This window comes from Hemicordylus capensis, chromosome 3, assembly GCF_027244095.1.
Source record: "Hemicordylus capensis ecotype Gifberg chromosome 3, rHemCap1.1.pri, whole genome shotgun sequence".
NCBI classification, from domain to species: Eukaryota; Metazoa; Chordata; class Lepidosauria; order Squamata; family Cordylidae; genus Hemicordylus; species Hemicordylus capensis.
In genome coordinates this window covers 195,189,981-195,215,187 of record NC_069659.1, presented here as the reverse complement: position 1 = coordinate 195,215,187, position 25,207 = coordinate 195,189,981, and the positions used below count along the sequence as shown (strand labels likewise).

At 44.8% G+C, this 25,207-nt stretch overlaps 1 protein-coding gene across 2 annotated transcripts; it reads right to left on the bottom strand.

Moving 5' to 3' along the window:
• Nucleotides 1–6,922: 6,922 nt before the first annotated feature.
• Nucleotides 6,923–21,911, bottom strand: HIF1AN (hypoxia inducible factor 1 subunit alpha inhibitor). Of its 2 annotated transcripts, none has more exons than XM_053307622.1 (8): nucleotides 21,496–21,911; nucleotides 20,006–20,256; nucleotides 17,218–17,366; nucleotides 15,601–15,746; nucleotides 13,920–14,026; nucleotides 11,187–11,250; nucleotides 10,109–10,219; nucleotides 6,923–9,028 (listed from the first exon to the last, which is right to left on the bottom strand). In XM_053307622.1, exons 1-8 carry the CDS (start codon nucleotides 21,706–21,708, stop codon nucleotides 8,984–8,986), a joined length of 1,086 nt encoding a protein of 361 aa, XP_053163597.1. In that variant the 5' UTR covers nucleotides 21,709–21,911; the 3' UTR covers nucleotides 6,923–8,983. The 2 variants fall into 2 exon arrangements, with proteins under 2 accessions (XP_053163597.1, XP_053163599.1); XM_053307624.1 differs by lacking the exon at nucleotides 21,496–21,911 and adding an exon at nucleotides 21,040–21,375.
• Between the last annotated feature and the right edge of the window lie 3,296 nt (nucleotides 21,912–25,207).

Below are 25,207 nucleotides of genomic sequence, written 5' to 3'. Positions count from 1 at the left end.
CTACAGGTATTAAAAAGCCCATGTTTATTTTGTCAGATTCTCCCTTATAGTAACTTACAAATAGAGCTTAAAATGTTGCATAGGAAAACCTATTAATTTGGCTGTAAATACACTTCCAGAGAATTGTCCTGAATTAATCCTAATACTGATATACCTTATTGGCCTGGACCCAATTAACCATGAAACTAGTTCCATAAGCCCATGGATGGGATCATAGCTCAGTGGTAGAGCATTTGCTTAGCATACAGAGGGTTCCAGGTTCAATCCCTGAAGGCTTTATAGACAGGGCTTTTATTTCAAATCCACTCCGGATTGGAGTGTGCCAGTCCACATATTAGTTGGATTTCCCCCAAAGTCCCTGTGTACTATCAGAGACCAGGACAAACAACCCCCTCCCCCCAAATGGAGGCTGCACATTCTGGCTTAGCCCAAAGTATGTCCAGCTTTAAGAAAAATCCTCTAGTTTCAGAGGCTTAGGGGCCGAGGGGCAGGAACCAGGGCTTCTGTTATGCCCCACAGTTTCTCTGTTATGTGTGGAGCGGTCATGCCAGTAAATTGGCATTTTTCAAAACTCAATGAAGGGGAGTTTGACAGTTGTTTGGGGTATAGTCTGCTCTAAGTGATTTGCAATTGCAAGCGCTGGGGGAGTGGGGAGAGGTGTTGTTGCAGATTGGTGATACTCTGTGGAGGGAGTCTAGAAGGGGAGGGAGAAATTCCTGAGTTAGACACAAGCACAGATTGCAAAACGTGTGTCTTCCTATGTTTTAAATAGGCTTTAGATCTGCAGAATGGATGTAACCAGAGCGTGTTTTTTGTCTGAGCTGATTCCATTAGGGATGGGGGGGGTGACATGAGGTGATGAAGGCAGTCCCTCACAAAGGCAAGGATTAAGTGACCTGATCCAGCTGCTGCTTGGCAACTCATCATGCCATCCTTCCACTCTTAGCTGTCAAACTAAAAAACTAAAAAACCCCACTCTCTTGCCTCTTCCTCTGTCGTGTGATTTGTGATTGGTTGGAGGAAAAACCCGGAGCAAGTAAGTGGGAACACACAGGCAAAAGATCTCCCAGGGCGTGCAGGGAGGAGCCAACAGCTATGTGAATTGTCAATTTAATCCCCCTTGTGAATCTGCTGCAAAGCAGATTTGCTCTTCCGATACCATGAAGCCGCGTGTGAATAACTCACTGGTATCTCCAGATAGGATTGAGAAAAATTCCTCCTTGAAGCCCTGGAAAGCCACTGCCAGTCAGAGTAGACAGTACTTATTTAGATGGACCAATGATCTGACTGTAACAGCAGTTCTTATGTTTCAGTGGAGATGACACAGACTTGGAGGTTTAAGTACTGAGGGCAGATCCTAGGAGAACGTAGACAGATTGCTCCAATCCCACTTTAGGAGCATGCCGCTCTTTCAAGGAAGGCTGCCACCAGTTGATCTACAGTCACAGACCAGGCTCAGACATGGCTCTAACTACCCTAGAACAGCCCAGCTTGCAATTTACTGGCATTACAGCCAGAGTCCACAGAACCCAGTTCTAGACAACAGTATATTCTTCTAAAACTGAAGAGCCCTTAAAACTTATCTGTTTGGCCTGGCCTTCCAGGGTTCTTAAATAGTTGTAATTGGTTTTAATGTTGTAACCTGGTTTTCAGGGTTTTTTAGTTGTTATTGTTTAATTGCTGTTTTATGATGTTTTGATTGTTTTATACTGTTTTATAATTTTTGTTTTAATTGTTAACTGATGTTAATGGTTTTGTTTTAATTGTAAACTGCCCTGAGCCATTTTGGAAGGGCGGTATAAAAATTGAATAAATAAATAATAAAACAAAGCATTCAGTAGCACATGACCATACGGGGGTAACAAGGCACATGAGGAAAGAGTCTTGCAAGCAACCCTCTCGAACTGTTTAACTCCAGGCTGAAGCCACTTCTAAACATATGAAATTTATTACAAAAAATAAGAGTTACACACAATAAAGAAGTTGGGAGAAACGGGAATAAGGAAATACACAGGAATTAAGAAAACACAAAATAACTAATACTTTTACCTTAGTTCAGGAGTTGGGCAGGTCCTTGGCTGAGAGCGTGTTAATCTCTACAGCTTCTCCATTTTGGATATCCGTTACAAATCTCTACAGCTTCTCCATTTTGGATATCCGTGACAAATTATTAGATTTTGGGATCATACATTTATAGGAATTAAAGAGGGAAAAGTTGCCCACTCTTCTAGGAATAGGCAGCTCTTGGATTCAATATAATGATTTGGTATATCTCTGATGTTACACCAGTATTGGGCCAATCTGGATTTAAGATTTTCCCTCCAAACTGGGTCTTAGCTTACTCAGCTATAGGAGGATCTGGGTTGAGACTGGTTTACCTATTGTGAAAAAGGGATTAAGACTGTACCTTAATGGGTGGGTCCATTCAATAACAAGAGGCAAAGATCGCACTCATTCAGTAACAAGACTGAAGAATGTCCTCATTCAGAGGCTTAAATGGGAAGAAGACTCAGATACTCTTGAGTTTAAGATGGAGGACTGGGTTTCATCAGCGGGGCCTTTTGGCTCGTTTTTCTCAAACAATCCCGCAGCATTCACCTGCCTCCATGGGAGGCTGCCTGTGAAACGAAGGGAAGTTTCACAAGCAGTTTGTGTTATGGCATGTGGCAGGAAGGTCAGTAGTCCATGGAGAAAATTCAAGTGTTTCCCTGGACTGGCACAAGCCCTTTGTGTGACTCTAAACAGATCTTTGGATCCCAGCCCTTGATCTTGGGGGCTGAGGGGAATACCTACACCTGGTTTTTCAGATGCTTGCAAGTTAACTACCTGAAATGATCTCTCCTTGCAGAATTCTCTTATTGGAGGATGACTCTCTCAGCAAAGGCAGACTGGGGCACCTCCTTTTGAGGGCTGTTGGGTGCTGAATGTCTGCCACTGTGGAGCACAAGGGGGTCTGTTCCCTATTGACTGTGGGATAGTCTTTCCCCTACTCCTAACCAAGTTTCTGATTAATGATCATTCATTCCTAATTGTCAAATTTCTTTTCTTTCATCCTCTGTCTAATCAGCAGTGACAGAAGCCATTACGCAAATGAGAGCAGACGACTTCCCACAACTGTTGGCATCGGTAAAAGCCTCGTAATTTAAAGCTCTGATTTGTAGAAGAAAGCTGTGTTTCCCCAAGGCGTATGGGCATCTGTTCCTGTTATTCTGTGAGAGCCTCCACTGCCTCTCCCTCCCCCGCCAATTAATCCTCTGCTTGCAACAAATATTTGACTTTGTAAGGCAGTAATTAGAGCTTACATTTCAGCGCTTGTCATGGCAAGATGCGAGAGTCAGCTCTTCCTCCATCGTTCATGTAGGGACTGCCCCAACAAGATGGAGTGATGAATTGTACAGTGGGGACAACATGCATCTCAACAGTTGGAAACTGGACCTACATCACCTGAATGAGATTCTAGAAAAAAAGAGGTCAGATTCCTCTGTGGAAAAGGCCTGTTGGATAACTTGCGTGAATGGATCTCCAGTCTTTCCAGGATAGGCCACTTGTTCGTCATTGTTGGGACCAGCGCTTACAAGAGGAGAGTGTTCCAAATGCTGTTCTCCCACAGTGCTGTCCCAAGTCACTCTAGTAACTTTATAGAGATCCTTCGGATGTTGTCTCTAAGTTACAGGGGCCCTTGCAGTGCGTGCTCCTCCTGCAACATGCTGTAGCACTGTGCTAGCACAGGGAGGAGCTGCAGCACAAGCTGCTCTCATGTGGCTCACCTTCTGAGAAGAGGGCAGGAGCTGTGCTGCAGCAGCAGCAGCTCCTGCATTCCCAACAGTAATAGACACAATTGCCTATAGCCTTTCTATATCTTGCACAGAACGAACGGATAAGAATTCTGGACTGTACCACTGCAAACAGCAAATGGGTGAATACAATTTTTAATGACTCACCACACCCCGCAATGTAAAAAGCCCTCTGCATATAGTAAAGCAGAAAATATTTCGCTTAGCCCTTGCTCATGTGCTGTTTATAACATACAGGGTGCTTGTTATATGGGGAGCAATTCAAAACAATACTTGGTGGTTTACTGCTCCCAAAGAACTGACTAGCTGGTTCCAATCAGTATGGAACAGACAGAAACCCTGTCCTCTCCTCAACATACTGCTTTGGGGGCTCTGTTGCTCTTAGGGCTGGCAAACATAATATTGTCGTGACAAGATAAGTCACAACTGGCAGAATTTTCTTGTTAGGGTCTGTTTTAACCTTACCAAAGTTATTCTCTCTTGCCTCCTCTGGCCACTTTCCATGCCAACAGCACACAGCCTTGGTTCTACTTTCCCCTACTACAGATCACCACCACCTATTGCTTCCTGAAGTTGCTTGTTACATCACTGCCTACTGTTAGGCACCTTGTTTCTTGATTAGTCTAGTACTCCTCTCATCCCTCAGAATCTTAAGCCTCCTGATCCCTTCTTGCCTCCTGTTATTTGCCTCTTCCTCCACCTACCGTTTCTTCAGGTCCCTGTTTTAGTCCATTGCCTACTCTGCACTCTTCCTTCAGAATTCTTGCCTCTAGACTTCCTGCCCACTAGAGATTTTTTCTTCCAATCCAATCTCTTCCCAGTCCTCAGTGCATGAACAGCTGTGGAACAGCCAAACCAATAACTACCGTCCCCCACTGAATTACCCCTTATTTAGATCTCTTATGATTCTCCATCACCCTGAATCTGAACAAGGAAAAGGAAGACAAGACAGTAGGAGAGGGGAGTTTCTATGAGTCAGAGCCACAGCATTTATGGGAAGCCAGAGGTGAGGGAAGTTTGTGACAAACTCAGCAAACAGAAAGCCTTATCCCTTAAATTCCAGCCAATCATCCTGGCAGAAACACAACCCAGGAAGGAGGGCAAATGCAGAGGTAGGTCTTTAGCACCAAGGTTGGCACTGTTGCGCTACTCTTATACTGGAACTACTCTTATACTGGAACTGCTTTAGATTCCAAAGCTGTTAGCCACAACCACCAAAAAGCTTGTATCAGTAATAAAGCAGTCCTCATATAGGACTAGAAGTCATGCAAGCTGAAATGCAATGTATTTAGATGGCTGCAAGCAAGGATTAAACTAGGGGAAAGGCTATAGTTGATTAAGCAATGAGGGCAAATTTTAATTGGGGGCTGAGCATTAAGGGCATTGTCATTTATCTGGAGGCTATTTTGGCTCAAATGTGCAGAGAATAAAACTATTCAAGATAGACTTATGAACAGCAAGTGACAACATTTGCTATTCTACTGTTAAGCTCTCCAGTCTCCTTGAATATCTCAAAAAAGCACCTATACTGAGATTTTTCATAGTATGCAGATTGTAACCTAATCAATTAGAAATATTTAATCTCCATTAGCAGCCTAAATTGTCGCATCTATTATGCTTAAAAAGTTTTAAAGCATGAAAGCTACTCTTTCACATGTGATCCAAGGTGGCACAAATAAATAAGTTGTGTGTGGGCAACTTCTCAGCTGCTGAAGTTGCCCACACACAACTTATATGGTCCAGGCAAGCTATACTATACTGCACTTATGACAGAGAAGCCTCTGAGATTAAAACCTCCGAAAAGGGCACACTGAGGATTAGGAAGAAGTCTAAGTCAGAAGGGAAGCTAATAAGAAGGGAACCCAAAAGGTAAGATGTCTAGACGAGGAATGGAAAGTAGAGAATGGACTGAAACCTAACAGTAGAGAGGGAAGCTTGAGGAAGAGGGAACGAAGGAGCTCTGAAGAAATTTCAGACTTTTCACACCCTGAGTGAAGGAAAGAGGGAGTGTTCGAATGCCAGGCCAAGCAGCAGGGGGAATAGAAAAGCTAAATACTAGATCTAGACCTTGACAGGGAAATTCTACCTGTTGTGGCTTCTACTGTCCCTGCAGTATTATGACCTTGTAGTTCTAAGGGGACAAAGAGGGCAGAAAAGACTTGCAGGATGAATTTCACATGCTGATTTGAACCGACTAGCCAGTTCTTTGGCTGCAACTTTCTAGATCCCATACAAAAAACCTTTGAGATTTTAGTCCAATCAAACCCTTTCTGCCATTTTAAGTCTTTACTGAAGTCATGCTAAAGATATCTACTGCAGTAAAAGGCATGCTTCCCCTTCTTTCTGTCCCACTAGGAGTTTTGTGGCACAAAAACTCATGCTTGTGAGATCTATTAATTACTCCTAAGGTGGTTTTCTGTTCTCAACTAAGTAAATCCTTTATTACAGTCTTTGACCAGATGTGATATAATAATAGTAACATAATACCAGATACGATATATTCTCAGCCAAGCAAATTCTGCAAAGCCACAGGATTTTAGCAGCCTTATTGAAAAGGATAGAAGTTTTTCTGGGGTGTGGGCTGAGGCAGTCAGGTTCCTACAGAACACAAATGGAGGGAAATGGCTGAAGAACCCTGCCCCCTCCCCACCAGAACTGTAGAAGGGCCTCTCCACAGCACTGCCACAGGGACTATGAAGGAAGTACCAAGGCAGATGTACTGGCACTAGGACAAGGTCATGACACTGTTACAAGGGGAAGCTGTCCCCTCCTGTAGCATTTACAAAGCTAATGCTAGATCCTTGAGTTAGAGCACAATTAAGGATAGGTTTGATAATCAAGACAAAGATCTCTCAATTTTCTATATATAGCTGCCAAAACAGCAGAAGACACAAAGCCCATTCACCTCTACCTCAGGAAGCCAAATGCAATAAGCTTCCTTTGGAAGGGCTTCATAAGCTGCTATTGTAGGTTCAGATATATAGACAATGTTCTATATATCTAGATTAAGCACTGGAAGGTAGCACTGTACCAGTGGCTTGACTGGAACTTCCTTTCTTGCCATCCTGTTCAAGTTCTCAGCTAAAAAGCAGGAAAACACATTACATAGAACAAAAAGAAAGCTCACATTTCTATCATTAAACAATGGTTGTATTTTAAGAACTACAGTTCAGTAGGTATTATGCCTTTCCTACATGTTCTCACACATTCTTATCACAGAACACACACAACTTTTCCCAATACCACAGCAGGGCATCGAAAGCACAGGATTAAAAAAAAGACAGTAACTAAATCAGTCCATCAGTGCATTGTAAACTGAGCTCTCGCACCAGTCAAGTGCAACAAAATTGTTTAAAAACTGTTTAGAAACTTTCAAAAGTTACACCTTTGGCAAAAAGAAAAAAGGGATCCAAATGCTGCATTTCAGTCCTGTCCTCTTCCTTCCAGTGAGGCACCTGGCCCTTCCCATGTGGGCTCCATGCAACAGCAACACTCCATCCGCAGCTCCAGTCTTGGGTGGCACTCTGGCAGATTCTGCTGCACATCCGGAACACATTCCAGTGAGCATGGAAAAGGCTTTTGCTTTCAACCAAAGGCAGAAGGTTTGCATTGGTGCTATCATTCACGACATCCAATCTTGCTCTTCAGACGTCACCCCCATTCCTGATCTATATCACGCTATGGTGAGAACACTGGTCTTCCACTGCCTCCCTGTGGTCTGTAGAGCTAATTCAAGCAGCTGGTTTGGCATATAGCACAGCTTCATGGTTCTTCGGGGTCCTATTAAAGAGACTCACCTTGCCCAATGGAATCTGAAACGATACCCAGCTCCCCTCAGTACTTTTCCAGCTACTGTATACAGAATTCATAGTAAGTGTCAGGAGAGAGAAGTCTGTCCCTGTAAGAGGAAGGTCATGGCCAGGTGTTGTCTTGGCAAGCTGGCCATGGTCTCTCTTTTCCGGGGACAGGCAAAGTTTCTCCAGTGTTGTCTCCACAAAACTCTGCATTTCACAGAAGAGTGCCTCTATGACAAAGGAACAAAGCAACAAAAGTTACAAGTGAAAGAAGCAATTATTCCTCAAGTCAGCTGGGATCTAAACTCAGTCCTCTCATCTTGAAATACAACCAATGACATCCAGATTCCCCTCCAGACAAAATCTCTGTTGGAAAAGCCACTGCAAGTGATAATACTGCAACTTTGCTGTTCACCCTTTGCCCATTTATCCATTGTTTAATCCAGCCTACAGAAGGTTGAGGAATCAATGGAATTAACATTTCCATGTGAAAAAATGGAGAAACACGAGATATTGCCAGTGAAATAGTCACTCTCTGCGGCTTATCCAAAGAACTGCCATTCTAAGTGGAGAAAGGGGAAGCTGTGTGCATGGGATTTTGGCCTGCTTTCTCGCAGAATGAGAGGACAGGTCCTGCAAAATATTATTTTTGATGTTAAATCAGCATTGTGGAGTTGGAAGACCTCATCGCCAACATCCTTACTTGCCCTTCATCATAACCATACATTGCTTTAAACCAATTAGAAGCCTGTCTTTAACAAAACATGGATGCAAAACTTGGAAGTGGCAGTTTTCCAGGTTGATTTCTAATGCTAAGATTAAATGCAGAGGGAAGATCAAAATGACATGTCCAGTTACTTCTTTCACTTAGGCAGCTACAAAGATGCCATCATGCACTTGTTTCCACTGGCCGGAGACAATATAAAGCAAACACCAAAGTACTGTGTGACCTAAGGCTCCCTCCCACTTTGACTCTCTGTTTCAGACTTGGTAGTAGTGTGCGCACCCCCAGGCAACACCAGACACCTGGCTAGTGGCATGAACCCATGAGACTGATAAGATCAGCCTGAACTCTGCTCCCTCCCACATATATTTTGTAATGCTTTACATGTCAATCAAGTACCAGATGTCAAGCTCTGATTTCTTGGTCGGCAGGCAACACTGAGTTATTTGTTGCTAAGTAACAATAGATTCTTCTGGGAGGTTCAGTGAAATTGAGGATGGGATGAATGGAAGGGCTCTGTGGTTTTCCGGTGCCAGTCGTTCTCTATATTGGTGCAGAGCTAGGCCAGAAGCCCATCAGTCTTTAAGTGCTGCGTGCAATACTAGCGCTCAGTATCTTTCACAACATGTCTGTGAGGCCGCTCCGACGTCCATCACTGCTGTGACCAAGGACTAGTCATACCGCCCTTTAATCATCATGTTCAACAAGGGACCCACCTATTCAAAGCCAGAAAATAAAACAAAAACACACACTATTAGCTACAGGAGTGCTGACTGGATCAATGCTGGCATGGCCAGAAGTCTTGCCAAGCTGCAAACTCTAAACACAGCTGGAGAGAGTGCCTCCTCCTACCTCTTCGCTCGCTCAGAAGCAAGTTCCCCACTTGGCTGAAAGAGCTAACATGGTATCTGCACCAGCCCAAAATACTGATGTCCCTTTATGTCATGATATGTAGCCATCAGTGCTTTGCACAAAGAATTCTGGGTTTTTTAGAGTCTCACTGTCTCATCAGATGTTTTTCATTCTGCCTTTCCTACTTAACATTACCATCTTTTAGGGCGGGGGGGGGTCCCCCTGCAAGTAGAACATTTGTCCCACCTTCTGCAAAACAGGTGGATAAAGCTAATTTTCAAACCTGAAATGTAGGTGTGTGTCTTGAGGTAATACTAAGTATTAATGTTCTAACTTAATGTTTAAGGGGGAGTATAAATGCAAATAAAATGATGAACACAGAAAGTAAACCAATGCCTCACTTGGTCTGGGTAAAACAGATACCCATAATATTTATGATTTCACAGCCTTCATTTTGCAACATGAATCAACATGGGGAGTACAGAAGGCTCCTCTTGTTCCCCTATGTGCATTCATTCAAGCCCCAAAGCCCCATGTGTATAGTTATACACACGAAGGGCTTACTCCTTTCAATCTAAAGCCCTGCAAGAGCACCCTCTGCACATACAGCAGTATGTACAAGGGTTCCTTTCAGCCACTGAACAAATGTGCATGGAGAAGCAGTAGTGTTTGCTGCCCCCTTCCTAAAGATGTTCCTTCATCTTGCAAGTCACATGCAAGAAAAGAGCTTCTTTCAAAGTCAGATTATGTACATTGCGATGTAATTGTAACATAATTTTCAGACTCAGGCCCACCCACCAGCCCAGTTTTTCTGAATCCCCGAGGAACTGCAAAAGGAACTCTATAATTTGTTCCTCTCCATCTGAAAGGTGACCGGCTGGAATCTAGAGCTCTGCTGTGCAAGCTCTGGGCTGCTAGTATCAGCTTCCACACTTGTGATATACCTCTTGTGGGTTTCCGAGGGCCTCGCCCAGCATTTTCTCTATGTTCCTCATTATCGCCACTTTCTGATGAGCCTTTAGAGGATACTCAATTCTCTTGGGAGTAGGGGCACCCTGAAAAGAAACATACACATGTTTGCATTCTTCTAAAATGCCCAATTATATTCTCAAAGAAGGGCTCTCAGACTAGGGGAGTTCCAAAAATGAAGGGAAAGAAAATGCTACCTAGACCGAGACACAAATGACAACTGCTCATGTCCCTGTCTAAGGGGCAGGTTGTCTCAGGTTGCTCATGTCCCTGTCTAAGGGGCAGCAAGAAGACAAAAGGAAAAAGGGAGGCGTCAGGATCTTATAGGTTTGCAATGCACACTATATATTTTCTAAAATACCAACATATTTCTCCACCACTAAAAGTAAAGGTTAATAAAAGGTTGTACAACAGGAGAAGAGAAGGTACTCTACTGGCTATCAGAGAGTACACACAGTACTCTCTTGTGAGCTGACAAGGCACAAATACTGATCTAGGAGTGGCCTCACATTTAGGGATCCCTCACTCCGGGGCAGCCACCTAATGGCGCAGCAGGGAAGCAACCTGCCTAGAGAGCAGGAGGCTGTTGCTTCGAATCTCCGCTGGTGTGCTTCCCAGAATATGGGAAACTCCTATATTGGACAGCAGCGATATAGGTAAACCCCTCCTGTATTCTACCAAGAAAACCACATGGCTCTGTGGTTGCCAGGAGTCAACGGAACAACCTTTCCTTTCCACTCTGGGGCAACCAGGCATGACAGTTTCAATTCAAATAACTAGATCCTTGATCATACAAAGCCTTTAAGAAACTGAGTTAAGTAAGAATTAGGTCAGACGTGGCAGAGCTGAAGCAACTCAAGGGCACCTGAAACAATCCTCAGAGGTATACAGAGTACAGATGTTATGGTGTGCCAGAAGCAACACCACATTGCACCAAACAAAAGCTATACCATATTAAACCAAACAGGCAAAATTTCAAGCAGCCAGCTCCAGATTTCCATTCACAGTTCATGCATAAAACCTTTTTCCATCAGAAGGAAGAGACATTCTTACCTTGTACCAGAAGTTCACAGTGATAGTAGTTCCCCCATTCAGCAAAGATTCAATGTGATGCCACCTATGTGAAGCCACAAAAATGAAAGACAGTTTAACTTTCCTGTGCACCTTTTTAAAAACCAGAATTCTACTCCCACAGCAATTCCAAAATTAACATCAGAGCTACAGCATCAGCTCACATAGCTTAACTCAGATTAAGTACTCATCTTATTCTCCTGGTTTTTGCCTTTTGAGTACTTCATGCTGGAAAAACTGCAACTATCCATGCCTCTTTGTACTTTGTTTGGGGCCACACTAAGAATACTAGGGATCATTAGGAAGGGCATTGAAAATAAAAATGCTAATATAATCTATGGTGCGGCCATATCTGGAGTACTTGGTTCTGGTCACTGTATCTTAAGGAAGAACATTGTAGAACTGGAAAAAGTGCAGAAGAGGGCAACCAAGATGATCGGGGCGTGCAGCCCCTTTCTTATAAGGCAAGGCTACAGCATCTGGGGCTCTGTATCTTGGAGAAGAGGTGAGTAAGGGGAGACATGATCAAGGTGTATAAAATTTTGCATGGAATAGAAAGAGCGGACAGAGAGAAGTTCTTCTCCCTCTCACAACACTAGAACCAGGGGTCATCCCATGAAATTGAAAGTTGGGAAATTTAGGGCTGACAAGAGGACATACGTTTTAGTGCATAATTAATTTATGGAATTCTTTGCCATGGGATGTGATGATGGCCACTAGTTTGGATGGCTTTAAAGGGGGCTTAGACAAGTTCATGGAGGACAGGCCTATCAGTAGCTACTAGTCTGGGGGCTATAGGCCACCTCCAACATCAGAGACATGAACAGGGTTGCGAGAACCAGCTCACCCTCGAGTCAGCTGGGCTCGAATGAACACTCATTTGGGAGGCAGGAGGGGAGCTGGAAGGAGTTCTCACTGCCCTCCCCACCCAGTGGCTTGTTTTTTGTTTTTTAAGGTAAAAGGGGGGACTTTCCCCACCCCACCTCCAGCAGCCCTTTACTTGTAAATGGGAATCCAGCAAGGATTCCCCTTTACAAGTATGGCTGTCGATTATGAACCGCCGAATCTAGTCCAGATTTGAACCAGACTGGGCTGGTCAGTTCCATGCACATCCCTAGGCACGATGCCTCTCAATACCAGCTGCAGGAGAGCAACAGCAAGAGAGAGGGCATGCCTTCCCCTCTGGTCTGTGGGCTTCCGAGAGGCATCTGGTGGGCCACTGTGTGGAACAGGATGCTGGACTAGATAGGCCTTGGGCTTGATTGAGCAGGGCTGTTCTTATGTTCTTAATGTGCATACACTTCGTGGCATAGTCTTTCACATAATATAGGGTATGCTACCCTCCCTCAGCACCACCTTGGCTGACATATGTGCAGAGTTAAGATTCCAAGTTGAAACTCCTATGGAGAATGGAAACAGACAGCATGCTTTCTTTCCCATTTTCACCTCCTGAGGGATTCCTTCCCAGCCTATTTCCTGTATAAATCTTATAGCGTGGAGACCAGATCAACAGTAAGATGGGGTTAAACTGAAGGAGGCCCACACTAAAAGGAAACCAGCCCCATGGGATTACTCTGTTACTTGCAGCAAGACCAGTGTCAGGTGGGCCCTGGTGCAACTCCCCCTCCCCACCTGCCAGTTTACAGGGCTGCGTTAGTGGTGACAGGTGGTCCTCCTCAGTGTTGCTGCCCACTGCTGAAGTGGCAGCACCATTTTAAGATCTCCCCAGACATCATGGGCAGATGGGAACTGTAAAATGGTGCTGCCACTCCAGCGGCAGGAGACTGCACTGAGGAGGAAGACCTGCCACTGCTGCTGTTCACCACGACTGCCTGGGTAAGGAGGAACAAATGGGGGACAGGGCCTGAGAGGCAGAAGAGCCCTCTCAGTGCCACCCCAGGCAACTGAAGCGGTAGTGCCATTACACATGGTGACAGGGCTACTTCTTTGGCCAAGCAAGCCATTCTGCCATCTTCTCCTGCCTTCCCCAATAATATATGAATTTCCTCAAAAGGCCTGTGTCTCAGAGACCTCGGAGTCTCTGGAGGAAACTGATTTGCCTGGAGAAAACCAATTTGGCAACAGCAAGAAAAAGCAGCAACCGACTCTTTCAGCTAAGAGGCCCACCACTTCTGCCACCACTAAAACGTGGGCATACTTCAGACCGATGGTTCATTTCTATTGAAGTCAACAGAAGTATCACCCTTGGAACCACTTTCAAATGTCTCTTAAGATAGCTGGGGGTTACTCTACCATCCCTAGAGTGTCATATAGCTGTTCCACAGAGTATGAATTCTGAGGTGGCTGGGCAATTTCTTCAGTAAATCCTGCCACAAAGAGCCAAGGTGCATATGCATAAGGCACAAAAAGATCTTCCTCAAACTCAACACCCAAAAGCAGGAAAAGGGCTATAACCTGCACTAAAATTTCCATGGCTGTCAGGAATATTTTTCTAGAATAAGAGCACCTTGCACAAAGCAAAATATGTATCCTCTCAACCTCTGCAAACAGCAAGCATCCTCTCCCTTTCTAATACTGGCAGAATAAAAAGAAAGGTTAAGACTCCTGCAGTTTCACAATACATCTGAGGCACAGGAGCTGCAAACAGATTCCTTAGTATTTCCGAAGCTCCATTTCGGAATCGGATTCTGGACTGTGCTGCAATTACCAGTCAAGCCCACATCACCCTGTCCCATTGCAGTCTATGCTCATTACCAGTACATGGGAATATAAAGCACATCGCCTGGGCCCACCACTGTCTCATAGCCAACTACATTCTGGAAATTGGGGAACTTCTCATAGTCAGGATTGTCGAAGTCAACCTAGCAGAACAGGAGAGAAGAACACATCACTGAAGAGGTCAAAGTTAACAGGGCACATCTAGGGATTTGGACTTGTATGTTCCTTCCCACCCCTGAATTCCCTGAAGGAACTGGAGGAACACCTGCACCAAGTCCCACAGGAAAGGCCTATAATTTGTTGCATGCTAGAGACAAATTAGTCAACCAGGAAAACTGAACTCTGCAGGCCAACTAAAAACAGGATAAAATGATGCAAATATATGATGGGTTTTTAAGCAATTTGTTAAGTTACAAATTCAGCTGAACATTAATAGAACAACCGATAATGGTTCATTCAGGAGTACTAGGTTAAGAGATTAATTTAAACTGCAAATTAGTACAATACCAAGGATAAGAATTGGAATTCTATACCGTATACAGGTAGCAAACAAAAAGGGGAGCTGACACTAAGCTATGTGGGCAGTTGTAAAGACTGGATGAAGTCCCTCACTTGCAACTGGGAGTCTATCCAATACCTTAAGCAACCACAGTTTAAAGTGTATGTCCAAACACAAGCTTGCTTTTATGAATGAAAGGTGGGGTTTCCAAATATCTTATGGATACCTCAGCAGAAGGCAAAGTCCACTACACCTATCTCTGCCTAAAACAATCAATAAAATCTGTTCAAAGAGACTTTTTCAAGTAAACCTGAACTGAACCCCCAACTAAAATCTTAGTTACTTTGAATTTGAACCCAAACTGAATCCCTAAGCACAAACATTAATAACTGCTTCAAAATGAGTGGTTGAATATTCAGGCATGCAGGAGATTCTTTTGCAAAGTGGCAAGAGCCCCTCTCTGCAGATAAATTTTGAGAAACAGTATTTCCCATGAGCTCTCTGAAAAGCAGCAGGAGAGATTGGTAGGTCAGGTCTGGTCCTGGTAGTCATCTTGAGACTCAAGCAGAGGCTTGCTCATCCACAGGCTGCTGTTCAGCAGCAAGGCCTGAGTATGGAAGACTCTTGTGTTTCTTGAAATTGCAGTTTCTCCCTACTGTCGTCCTACCATTCATCCCACATGGTATTTTTCCCCCTATCCTGCTGTTTTGTTTGTAAAAACATTTTAAAAACTCAAATAGTTTAAAAAGTATTTTTTTCTCAAGTTCAATATTTTAGATTCATTGCAATCAGAAAAGCTTGATGTTATTCTGCAATAAGTGTATTGAAACTAGTAAAAGGTATCTGAACCAGTTACCAAACCACTGTTTAGTGTCAGAACCAGAGAGTTAAAGAAATACGGATAAACCTAAACTGAGCTCCAATGTTTAATAGTTCAACTCCTTGTATAAATAGTTGTTAAAACTTATTAGAAATCCTAGCAATTGTGTCCCAATACACAACCTTCACATTCTGAGTCAGTATTCTCTAGGACAGGCAGACAACAGAAAACAGGAAAAGAATACATCAAGGTCTTGCTTGTTGTGACCCTCCTGCAGGCATATGGTTGGCCATAGAGAAAACAGTGACGTATGAGGGAAAATTCCCTTTGATCAGCATGAAGATTTTATCCTCCATACTTTTAAGTGATGGAGCCGGTAGGCACAGATATCACCTCACCTGGCTTTGGCGATCACATGGATGATGCACAGGATAGGGATAGAGGCACTCAAACTGATCAGGTGGAAACAGGATACACCGCTTGTATCCCTTAATCTGAGCGAAGAAGTTCTGCTGCTCATCATAGTGTGCTGGAGTCACATTCCCTACACAAAAAGGGGCCAAGAGTCAACATTAAGAGAGACATCCTTGCCCACTTTCTTGCAGGCAATTTCCCCCAGCTTTAATAAATGAGGGCCTGTTTATGCAACAAGCAAACCATTAAAAACCAAAGTTCAGAGAGAGCGCTAGAAAGCTAATACAATTCTCACCACACTCATTAAAGGAAGCCTAGCTGTTAAACCTGTTCAAAACCAGCTTAAAGGTTGCAGAGTAGCTTTGCCCTAAATATTCATCATCCATACTAAATAAGAGAAAGAACTGCCACTTACTAATATATAATGCTGTATCATCTGGGTTCTTGCAGAGCTCAAATTTTTAACTGAACACAAAAAAGCCTTCTCAGTGGAGCAATCTGCTGACTGCTATGTTGCCTATTTGTGCAATCAAGTGGTGCCAAGTATATCAGGCACAAATACACTAAATCAAGATTTGGCTTATCTTCTCAAAATAAATAAATCAAATTACATTAAAATAAGTGTGTGTGCTTATTTCTCTCTCTAAGATGTACCCATTGCTAATCCCATGTGTGGCAGCTTTTGCAAGAGTTTTGCGAGCAGCGGGGACAGGTGAAACACAGTGGGGACAGGCAGGTGGGGAGAAAGGAACTGCTGCCCAGTATAATGGCCAAGCAGGCGGCGGAGAGAATGGCACAGCCTCCCGCTCTGGATGGACAGGTGAGAGAAAGCGTGGGGGGAGGGCCCCCGGCGGCAGGCAGGCAGCCCAAAATGGGCCAAGAGTGGGTAAAGAGCCGAGGAAGAGGGGAGGGCTGTGAACAAGGGAGGGGGCCCCCGAGAACGAGGGGCAAACTAGAGGAGCAGATGCTTTGTGCCTAGGCCAGCTAGTTATTGTTAATTTGTAATAATTTTATAGTGTTAATTTATAATAATTTAAACCATGTGTTTTAATAACTGTTTGATGTTGTTTTAATTGTCATGTATTTTAATCTGTTTTGACTTTTAAATAGTTTAAATTTTGTACACTGCCTAAAGATGTACATATCGGGCGGTATAAAAATATAATAAATAAACCCTTTTAGCAAGAATCCCTATTTCCAAAGGAGACAGCATTTGTGTGCACTCACACCTCATATTGCTTATTTGATACTATCAGGTTTTTCATAAATGAGATACAGAGGTTGAGCCTCTAAACCCTGTCCAGACCGCAGCCTTGCCTTATTAATGTGTTTGAACTTCCAGACACTTTACTCCCTAATCCTTAAGGCTTACAGGTACATTCATTTAAGAAGGGGAAAAACAACAATTTAACTCTTGCTCCAAGAACTTGGCAACAATCCCTGAAATTGCTCAACTCCAGACTCTTTGGTACAACTGACATTAGTCATTGTGTATGCATTTGCTCAAGAGGTTGTCTAGACAGATCGCTCCAAAAGTACATCAAAGTGAAGCACAGAAAGTTGACCAAAGTCCCTCATCTATGTTTAGATAGGTTTGTTACCTTCCATGCCAATCAGCAGCAAGTTGGAGGTGAGCTGACCCCATCCTCGCTTTGCCTGCTGCCTGTTGATCCAATTCCAATTGAATCCAAGGAAGTCCACCACAATTTTCCTCCCAACTGTGTCATTCAGGGTCTGTTGCAGATACAGCCTGGATACCCCAAAGAACCAAAAGAGACACACACACAGAAAAAACTTAAATACACAACCATGCAGAAAGATGTTATTACCATTTTCACTACTCTCCAAACAATGTATTGTTTACATTGCATAAATGGTGCAATGCAAGTACCGACTTGCATAAAGACTAATTTTGCCCTAACAGCACATTTGAAGTGGTCTACTGCAGAGCTAAGAAAAAGATGGTACTGTATTGAATACCTTAATGTCAATTTAAGTTGGTCAGTAGCTTATGGGAGAGGGGAAAAATTGGACACTAGTCTATGGGGGATGGGGAATTGTACATTACAGGCACAACACGTTCATACAAAATCTCCCTCCTGTGCTGACATATACAGGCCCAAGTGGCACCACACACCTGAGTTTGGGCATTCTCATCCTCTCATTCTAAGAGACCACCTTCCAGATACAAGCCCAGCTGCTGCCTATAAGGTAGACCTTTTTCTGTGGGCCCACACCACAATGAGGGGAGAATCTGTGACGGGGAGCAGGGTTCTCCAGGACTGTGGAAGAACCTCCCCAGAGGCTTGAAGCTGCTTCATTCCTGCAGCCTTTCAAAGGTGATGGAAACCTACCCCTTCCAAAAGGCCTGTGGCTCTTGAGTAAACACCATGGCCCTGTGTTACTGCTGCTGTAGATTATATTGGCTTCAACTGTTACTGATACTGTTGCTGTTTTTCAAATTGTTTTATTATTTCTATTATATTATTGCTTGTTTTTGTTCGATGCTATTTTGAGCTCAGGAGAGGCAGGGTACAAGTCTTCTAATTATTTTTTTGATCAGATCACATCTAGTCACATCCTCATGTAAGGCAGTAGTCAAGTGATGCTTGGGAGAATCCTCAATTCTTCTCCTGAAAAAGAAAAATGAGAAGCAAAGCCTCTCCTCACCCTTATTCTATGTAGCACTTTCCTCTTTGAAACAAGTTTCTTAGGAAAACAACCACCTGTATTTTAAATTTAACACTAGCGAAAAAGCCAACTGAGTTTCCAGATCTAGGAATGTGCACGGAACTAGTCTGGGGCCATGTTAGAGGCCTCCAAACTGGTTTGGAATTGGGCGGTCTGGTAGGGGTGTGTGTGCGTCTAGCTTTAAGTGTGTGGGGGGGGTAGTACTTACCCCTCCCGCCACTTTTCCCCCTCCAGCGCTCCACTTCTGAGCAAAGTTTTAGGGGCGGCAGCATTTCTCCCTGCTGCCCCTGCCCCCTTCGTTGGCCAGAAAAAGGGCAAGGTGCCTCCACACATGCGCCCGCTGTGGCCCGTGCCCATCCGTCACCGCCGCACACGTTGCGTGCGCAAGCAACGTGTGTGGCACGCGCCGCAACAAGCACATGCGTGGAGGCACCTTTCCCCTTTCCTGGCCAATGATGGGGGCAGGGGCGGCAGGGAGAAACGCTGCCGCCCCTAAAACTTTGCTCAGAAGTGGAGCGCTGGAGGGGGGAAAGCGGCGGGAGGGGTAAGTACTACCCCCCCCCCGCCCTTAAAGCTAGACACCCCCCAGTGCCGGACCGCGCCTCCGTGGACATCCCTATCCAGATCCACAGATATGTTCTACAGATCTGCAAAGAGATGAACCCATATTTCCCCACCCATTCACAGCACCCCACCATTTTTTTTCAGCAGTGGTAAAGAACTTATATTTGATTATCCTACTACTGTCTCAAGCATACTTCAGATTTTTCACACACACTTGCCAATTAATCTAAGAGAAGCACCATGAGAAACCATTCATTACAGCCTAGGATTGTATTTCTTTTACAAATTACTTTGAGTGCAGCCCACCGGAGAACACCTAGGGATACTTGATCTTAAAGAGGTAGAGAAAAAACACTAGGGAAACAGAGTCTCCCCCTTCAACTCTGATGCTAGCATAACAATATTTACTTATTCTTTATTTATTTAACACATTTCTATAACATCCAAAACACAAGTCTCTTAGAATAACAGAGCTAATCCTGATTCTTCAGGAAGAAGTTTGCGCCTGATGGAGGGAGGAAACAGGAAACTTATTTCAAGGCAGTTGGCAGGATGCTGTTGGAGGGGGGAGGGAATGAAAGAGCAGTTTCTATATTGAATCAGTTTGCATAATATTGCTGTGCAACATAGAATGTCCTGCCCCTTTTCCCTGTGAACTCGGGAAAACGGTTGGCCAGGACTAGTACCTCATGCAGACTCTGGCCCATGGAAAGTTCAATGGTCCAGGAGGCAGACCAGCTCTATTAATAAAGATAAGTTCACAGAAGACTGCATCATACTTCAAATATTGCAGTAAATAACCAAGAATGCCATAAAGCCGTTAAATTGTGCAATATAAGATGAACCCTTTACTCACCTTCCAGTATGCTATGTAAGAATGTGAGGGTCTCCCCTACCACTAAGCTTTAAATGCCAGGGCCTTTTAGACTCTGTGCCTCTTTTCAAGCCAACTTGCGGGGGGGGGGGGGAGGACAAGATAACTCTAGAATAAACTGTTATAAATAAAGAGAAAATAAAGCACAAAATGCAATACAGGCTTCCTTGTGCTCTCATATTTTCACTGGCCCCAAGAACAATCCATTGCCCCAAGTAACCCAGAACAGAATCAATCAGTCACCGCCACAACCCTGTTACCTTTCTCCGCTGCCCTTCTGCTGGATTTCCTGGAGCTGCTCAACAAACTCACTGAATTTCATCTCTTCCCTGCTTGATTTGGGCTTGAAGTTCTTAAAGTTTGTCATCTTCTTCTCATCATAATACAAGAACTTGTGGGTGCTGGCTCTATATACTGAGAAGTCCCCACCGCCAATGTTCTCCTGGAGATATTCCAAATCCCATTTTAGGGCAGGATAAACCAGATTTGTGTCTGTCAGCACCACTGGCTCCTAGGGGGGGAAATACAAAGGATGCCAATGCAAAATCCGGAGGTAAAGATAGATCAGTAACACAGAATCACACATATCCTGATTAACTTCAGAAAGAGAAACAAGCAATGAAAGGAAATCAGGCACTTGATCAGGGGAAAGAAATTCAACAAGTATCCCTAGTACAGAACGTAATAGCAACTGCTTTGTGCCCTCGTTCTCCAGACACAATCTTACACAACAATGTCAAGGGCCTAGGAAAACATTAGATGGCAGAAGACTGATGAAACTGCCCTTGCTATTCAGTGTTCAAGTTCTGTTCATTCTGAACAAAGTACCCAAATTTGCAGCAAGGACACTCAGATGACAATTAAGCCACACACACAAATATATTGAAAGACCTTGTCCTTCCAAGACAAGGTCTTTAAAGAACCAGAAATTAATTGAGAAACAATTTGGCAATACCAACTGCATGACCCCAAAGCATAAACCTGCTTATAAACAGCATCTGCCTGGTCACTGATGATGAATAAAAGCCATATTCAAGTGACCAGAAGGGGAAGCTTTCACAAACTGGAAGTGAGTTGGTTCTGGTTTGCCTTCACACTCTGTACCACAAAAACCAAACACTGGTACATGTGGGAGGCAAACAAGTTTTATTTTTTGCAGACTCCTTGGCAAAGCTACAAACCTCAAGATGATGATGTATAAAAAGAACAAAATGAGGATTATGTTGTAAAGCCAAAAACGTGGGAGTGTTGTGGGATATCACGAGGCTATGATCACCCCGTCTCGCGGTCTGACCTGACTATTGGTTGCTTTAACCGACGTCTTCCTTAGGGACTGCAGGGGAAGGAGAATAAAGGGTGGGGGAGCCAACTTTTTGCTTCGACCACAGGACATCCCGAGGCACAGCCAAGCGCCTCTCGCCCGCACTGGCCAGCTAGATAGAGATCATCCTCCCCTGCCTGCGTGAAGCAACGTTGGGCTCCTTCCCCGCTTTCTTCGGCACCAAACCTCAACCCCCAGACTCCACCGCCTGTGTCTAGGGAGGTGATCTGGCAATTCAGCGAGTCGCGGAGCGTGGCAGTCTTCGGGGAATGATGCCCAGCGAGGTCCGCCACGACTGACTCTCCACTAGGCATCCATCCCGGGAGAGTCCACGGGAGGGGGGGGGAGAGCTTCGACCCAAGGGGGACCCAAGGAGTAGACCCTCCCACACCTCGCCGCACGCAGGGGGGGGCAGGCCCCGCCCCTCACCTCGTTCTCGATGAGCTCTTCGGCGCGGGGGTCTCCGTGGCGGAGCCTGGGGATGGGCCGCGTCTCGAAGCTGTAGCGCCGGAACTGGGCTTCGCTCCAGCCGCAGCAGCCCTCCTCCTCTTCAGGCGCCTTTGGGGAGGGGGGCGAGGAGTCTGAGCCGCCGCCGCTGCCTCCGCCCATCGCCGCGGAGCAGGACGCAGAGGCCTCCGCCATCGCCACCTGCCCCGCCGGGGAACCCGGGACTGAAAGCGCCGTCTCTCTCCTCTCCGGAAACAACCGACCAGGAACATCCGGCGGCAGCAGCGGCCTCGTCAGTAAACAACCATAGAGAAAGGGCCCCCTCTGAACGCGAACGGCAGTTCCGGTTTCAATAGCTCGTCGTAGACTTTTCTCCTCCCTGGGAGCCGGTGGGAGCTGCCCGTAGGGAGCGGGGGAAACGAGCAAAATTCTCCTTTGGCTGTGATTGATTGAATAGGTGTTCCTCGCGCCCCCAACGCCACCCCCCCCCAAAAAAACCCCCCACAAAACACAAAAGGTAGCAAAAAGAGGAAATCCTGGTCTTTCTACCTTGAATTTTATGCGTGTTTATGCGTTTGAAAGCTCAACATGGCTGCTTTCAAGTCAATGGTCCCGCCAGGCTGCTTTGCTGAAAAGCATGCCACATGTTTTCTCACGAAATGAGACCAAAAACTCATTTATGTGCTGCTGTTCTAAAATCTTGTGTTCGAGTTCTACGGACCGTTCGCTTCTGCCTGTAATTTAAATGAGAGATATAAAGATGGGTTCTTCCATGAGAATCCGCAATTAGTATTCCAAATAATGAGATGGTTCAGTCTGGTTTTTTTCCTTATCTCTGCTTAAGGGAACGCAAGTGTGTCTGTCGTCTGCGAGAAAGGCTCAGTAGTGGGTTTTCGAGCTGCCCAAAGAGCAGTACCCCCTAGCGGTCGGCGGTCGCCCTGGTGAGAGAGGCGGTGAGGGCGCTTATCCAAGGTTGGAAGAGACAGACAGGCCAGGATCGAAAGTGTCCCTAGAGATGTAGTTGCAAATTCAGAAGTGCAGGCGCTCTGCATGACAGCCCCCGTGATCAAGCCCAACCCAACACCCAGAGAGAAGCCGAGAGGTACCGGCGCTACGTCCCTGCTCGTTCGCCCCTCCACGATACCCCTAGCTGTTCGTTGCCTTTCAGGAGCTTTTTCTTTTCTCCGGGAAGTTTTGCAGATTTTTGTTAGTGTTTCAGGAGTCTGCAAAACCTCCTTGAACAGAAGCAACAGTAATTCTGTGCACAAGCCGCCCAGGGAACCCACACCATATCAGTTGCAATATGCAGCTGTGAAGCTACTTGACGGCCATTCTTTTGTTGGGCAGATTGCTGTTCTTTTAAACCGGAATGGTCGAGTGATGGGGTGGGGACAAATGGTTGAGATGCGAATCCGTGTTTGTAAAAACAGAGTCCCATCAGAGCTTCCTTCCAGAGGTGTGCGCTGAGCGCTCTCGCTCTCTCCTTCTCTGCCGCCCCCCACCCCAAATAATGGGATAGAGGTTGTCTTTGCCTCGAAACAATAGTTTTGCAATTTGGAGGAGGCAGAGAGAGCTTTGAGTTGCTTGAAGGCAGGTGTCGGACCTCTCTCTGAGGATCAAATGTGGGCTAGTAGATAGATAGATAGATTTTATTTCAGTCATTGACCAGTAAAAGGCTAGTAGGTTTTGCCCTTGTAGGACTACTAGCTGTTTCCCTGCACCTAGGCTCTGCTTGTATAGTTGCAAATAAATCAAGTACTACAAACTCCATAAGTCTTCTGTGCTTCCAGTGCCTCTATCATACCAAACTGAGAGGAGACTCTCTGGTAATCTGCAGCATTACTGGGTGACCAAGGGATACTGGATTTAATGTGATCCAAGCTATTTTTGATCCAAAATCTGATTGACTCCCATGGGTCAACCACTAGGAACAAAGGAGTCTGCCTTATACAGAGTCAGACCATTGGTCCATCTAGCCAGGGGTGTAGCTATAACTGAGTGAAGGGGTTCAAAAAACCTGGGGCCCCCAGCTCCTGAGGGTCCCTGGCTCCACCCTTCCCTGTCTTTTTAATTATCTCCCTCACTCCGAGGGGCCGCCAGAGAGAGGGGCCAACACGGGCCCCTTTCCCCCTAGCTACACCCCTACACCTAGCTCAGTATTGCCTACACAAACTGACAGAGGCTTCTCCAAGGTTACAAGGAGGAGTCTCTCTCAGCCCTGTCTTGGGGATGCTAGGGAGGGAGCTTGACTGATTGACTGAGTGAATGCCATCAAGCCAGTGTCAGCTCTTAGCGACCACATAGATAGATTCTCTCCAGGATGATCTGTCTTCAGCTTGGCCTTTAAGGTCTCTCAGGGGTAAATTAATTGCTGTCGTAATCAAGTCCATCCACCTTGCTGCTGGATGTCCTCTTCTTTCCTTTCCTTCTACTTTTCCCAGCGTTATGGACTTCTCAGTAGAGCTGGATCTTCACATAATGTGTCCAAGTATGATAGTTTGAGCCTGCTCATTTGTGCCTTGAGTGAAGATTCTGGATTGATTTGTTCTATGATCCATTTGTTTTTTTCCCTGGCTGTCCATGCCATCCTCAAAAGTCTTCTCCAGCACCAAAGTTCAAAAGCGTCAATACTTTTTCTATCTTGCTTCTTCAAAGTCCAGCTTTCGCATCCATAGAGTGTCACGAGAAAAACCATTGTCCAAACGATGCTAATCTTTGTAGGTATAGACATGTCACGGCATCTAAATATCCTTTCCAAGGACTTCATTGCTACCCTACCAAGTGCTAGTCTGCGGCATATTTCTTGACTGCTCGATCCTAAAAGGCAGAAGCTATCCATCACTTCAGTGTCTTCATTATTAATTCTGAGGCTGGTTGCCATACCCGTTGTCATTAGTTTAGTCTTCTTTACATTTAGTTGTAGTCCCATTTTTTCACTGCGCTCCTTGACTTTCATTACTAGAGCTTGCAGATCATCCGCATTCTCAGCTATCAGAGTGGTGTCATCAGCGTGGCGGAGGTTATTGATGTTTCTTCCTCCAACTTTAAAATCATGCTCATCTTCTTCCAATCCAGCTTCTCTCAGTATATGTTCAGCATATAAATTGAATAAATAAGAAGAAAGTATACAGCCTTTGCCAATCTGGAACCAGTCTGTTTCACCATGTTCCGTCTGGACTGTGGCTTCTTGTCATATGTATAGGTTTCTCATGAGAACAATTAGATGTTCTGGGACACCCATTTTCCTAAGGATATTCCACAACTCGACATGGTCGATGTAATCAAAGGCTTTTCTGTAGTCAAAGCACATGTTGACTTCTTTCTGGTATTCTTTCATTTTCTCAGTTATCCAGCGTGCATCAGCAATGATGTCTCTTCTTCCTCAGCCTTTTCTGAAACCAGCTTGAACATCCGGCATTTCCCTTTCCACATAGGGCTCTAATCTGCATAATGGGCCCGTGTTCTCAGCATGAGCATTTCTTTAACATATTTCTATACTGGCCAAAACTTGCATCTCTGGGCAGTTTACAATCAGAATAATTTAAACATTAAAATCAATCAAACAATTAAAATCATTTAAACATTAAAATCAGTTAAAACCCAACATTAAAAGTATAAAAACTATAAATCTAATTAAAAGCCTGGGTGAATTAATATGTCTTCAGTGCCTTGAAAGTGATGGGGAGGCTCTTAT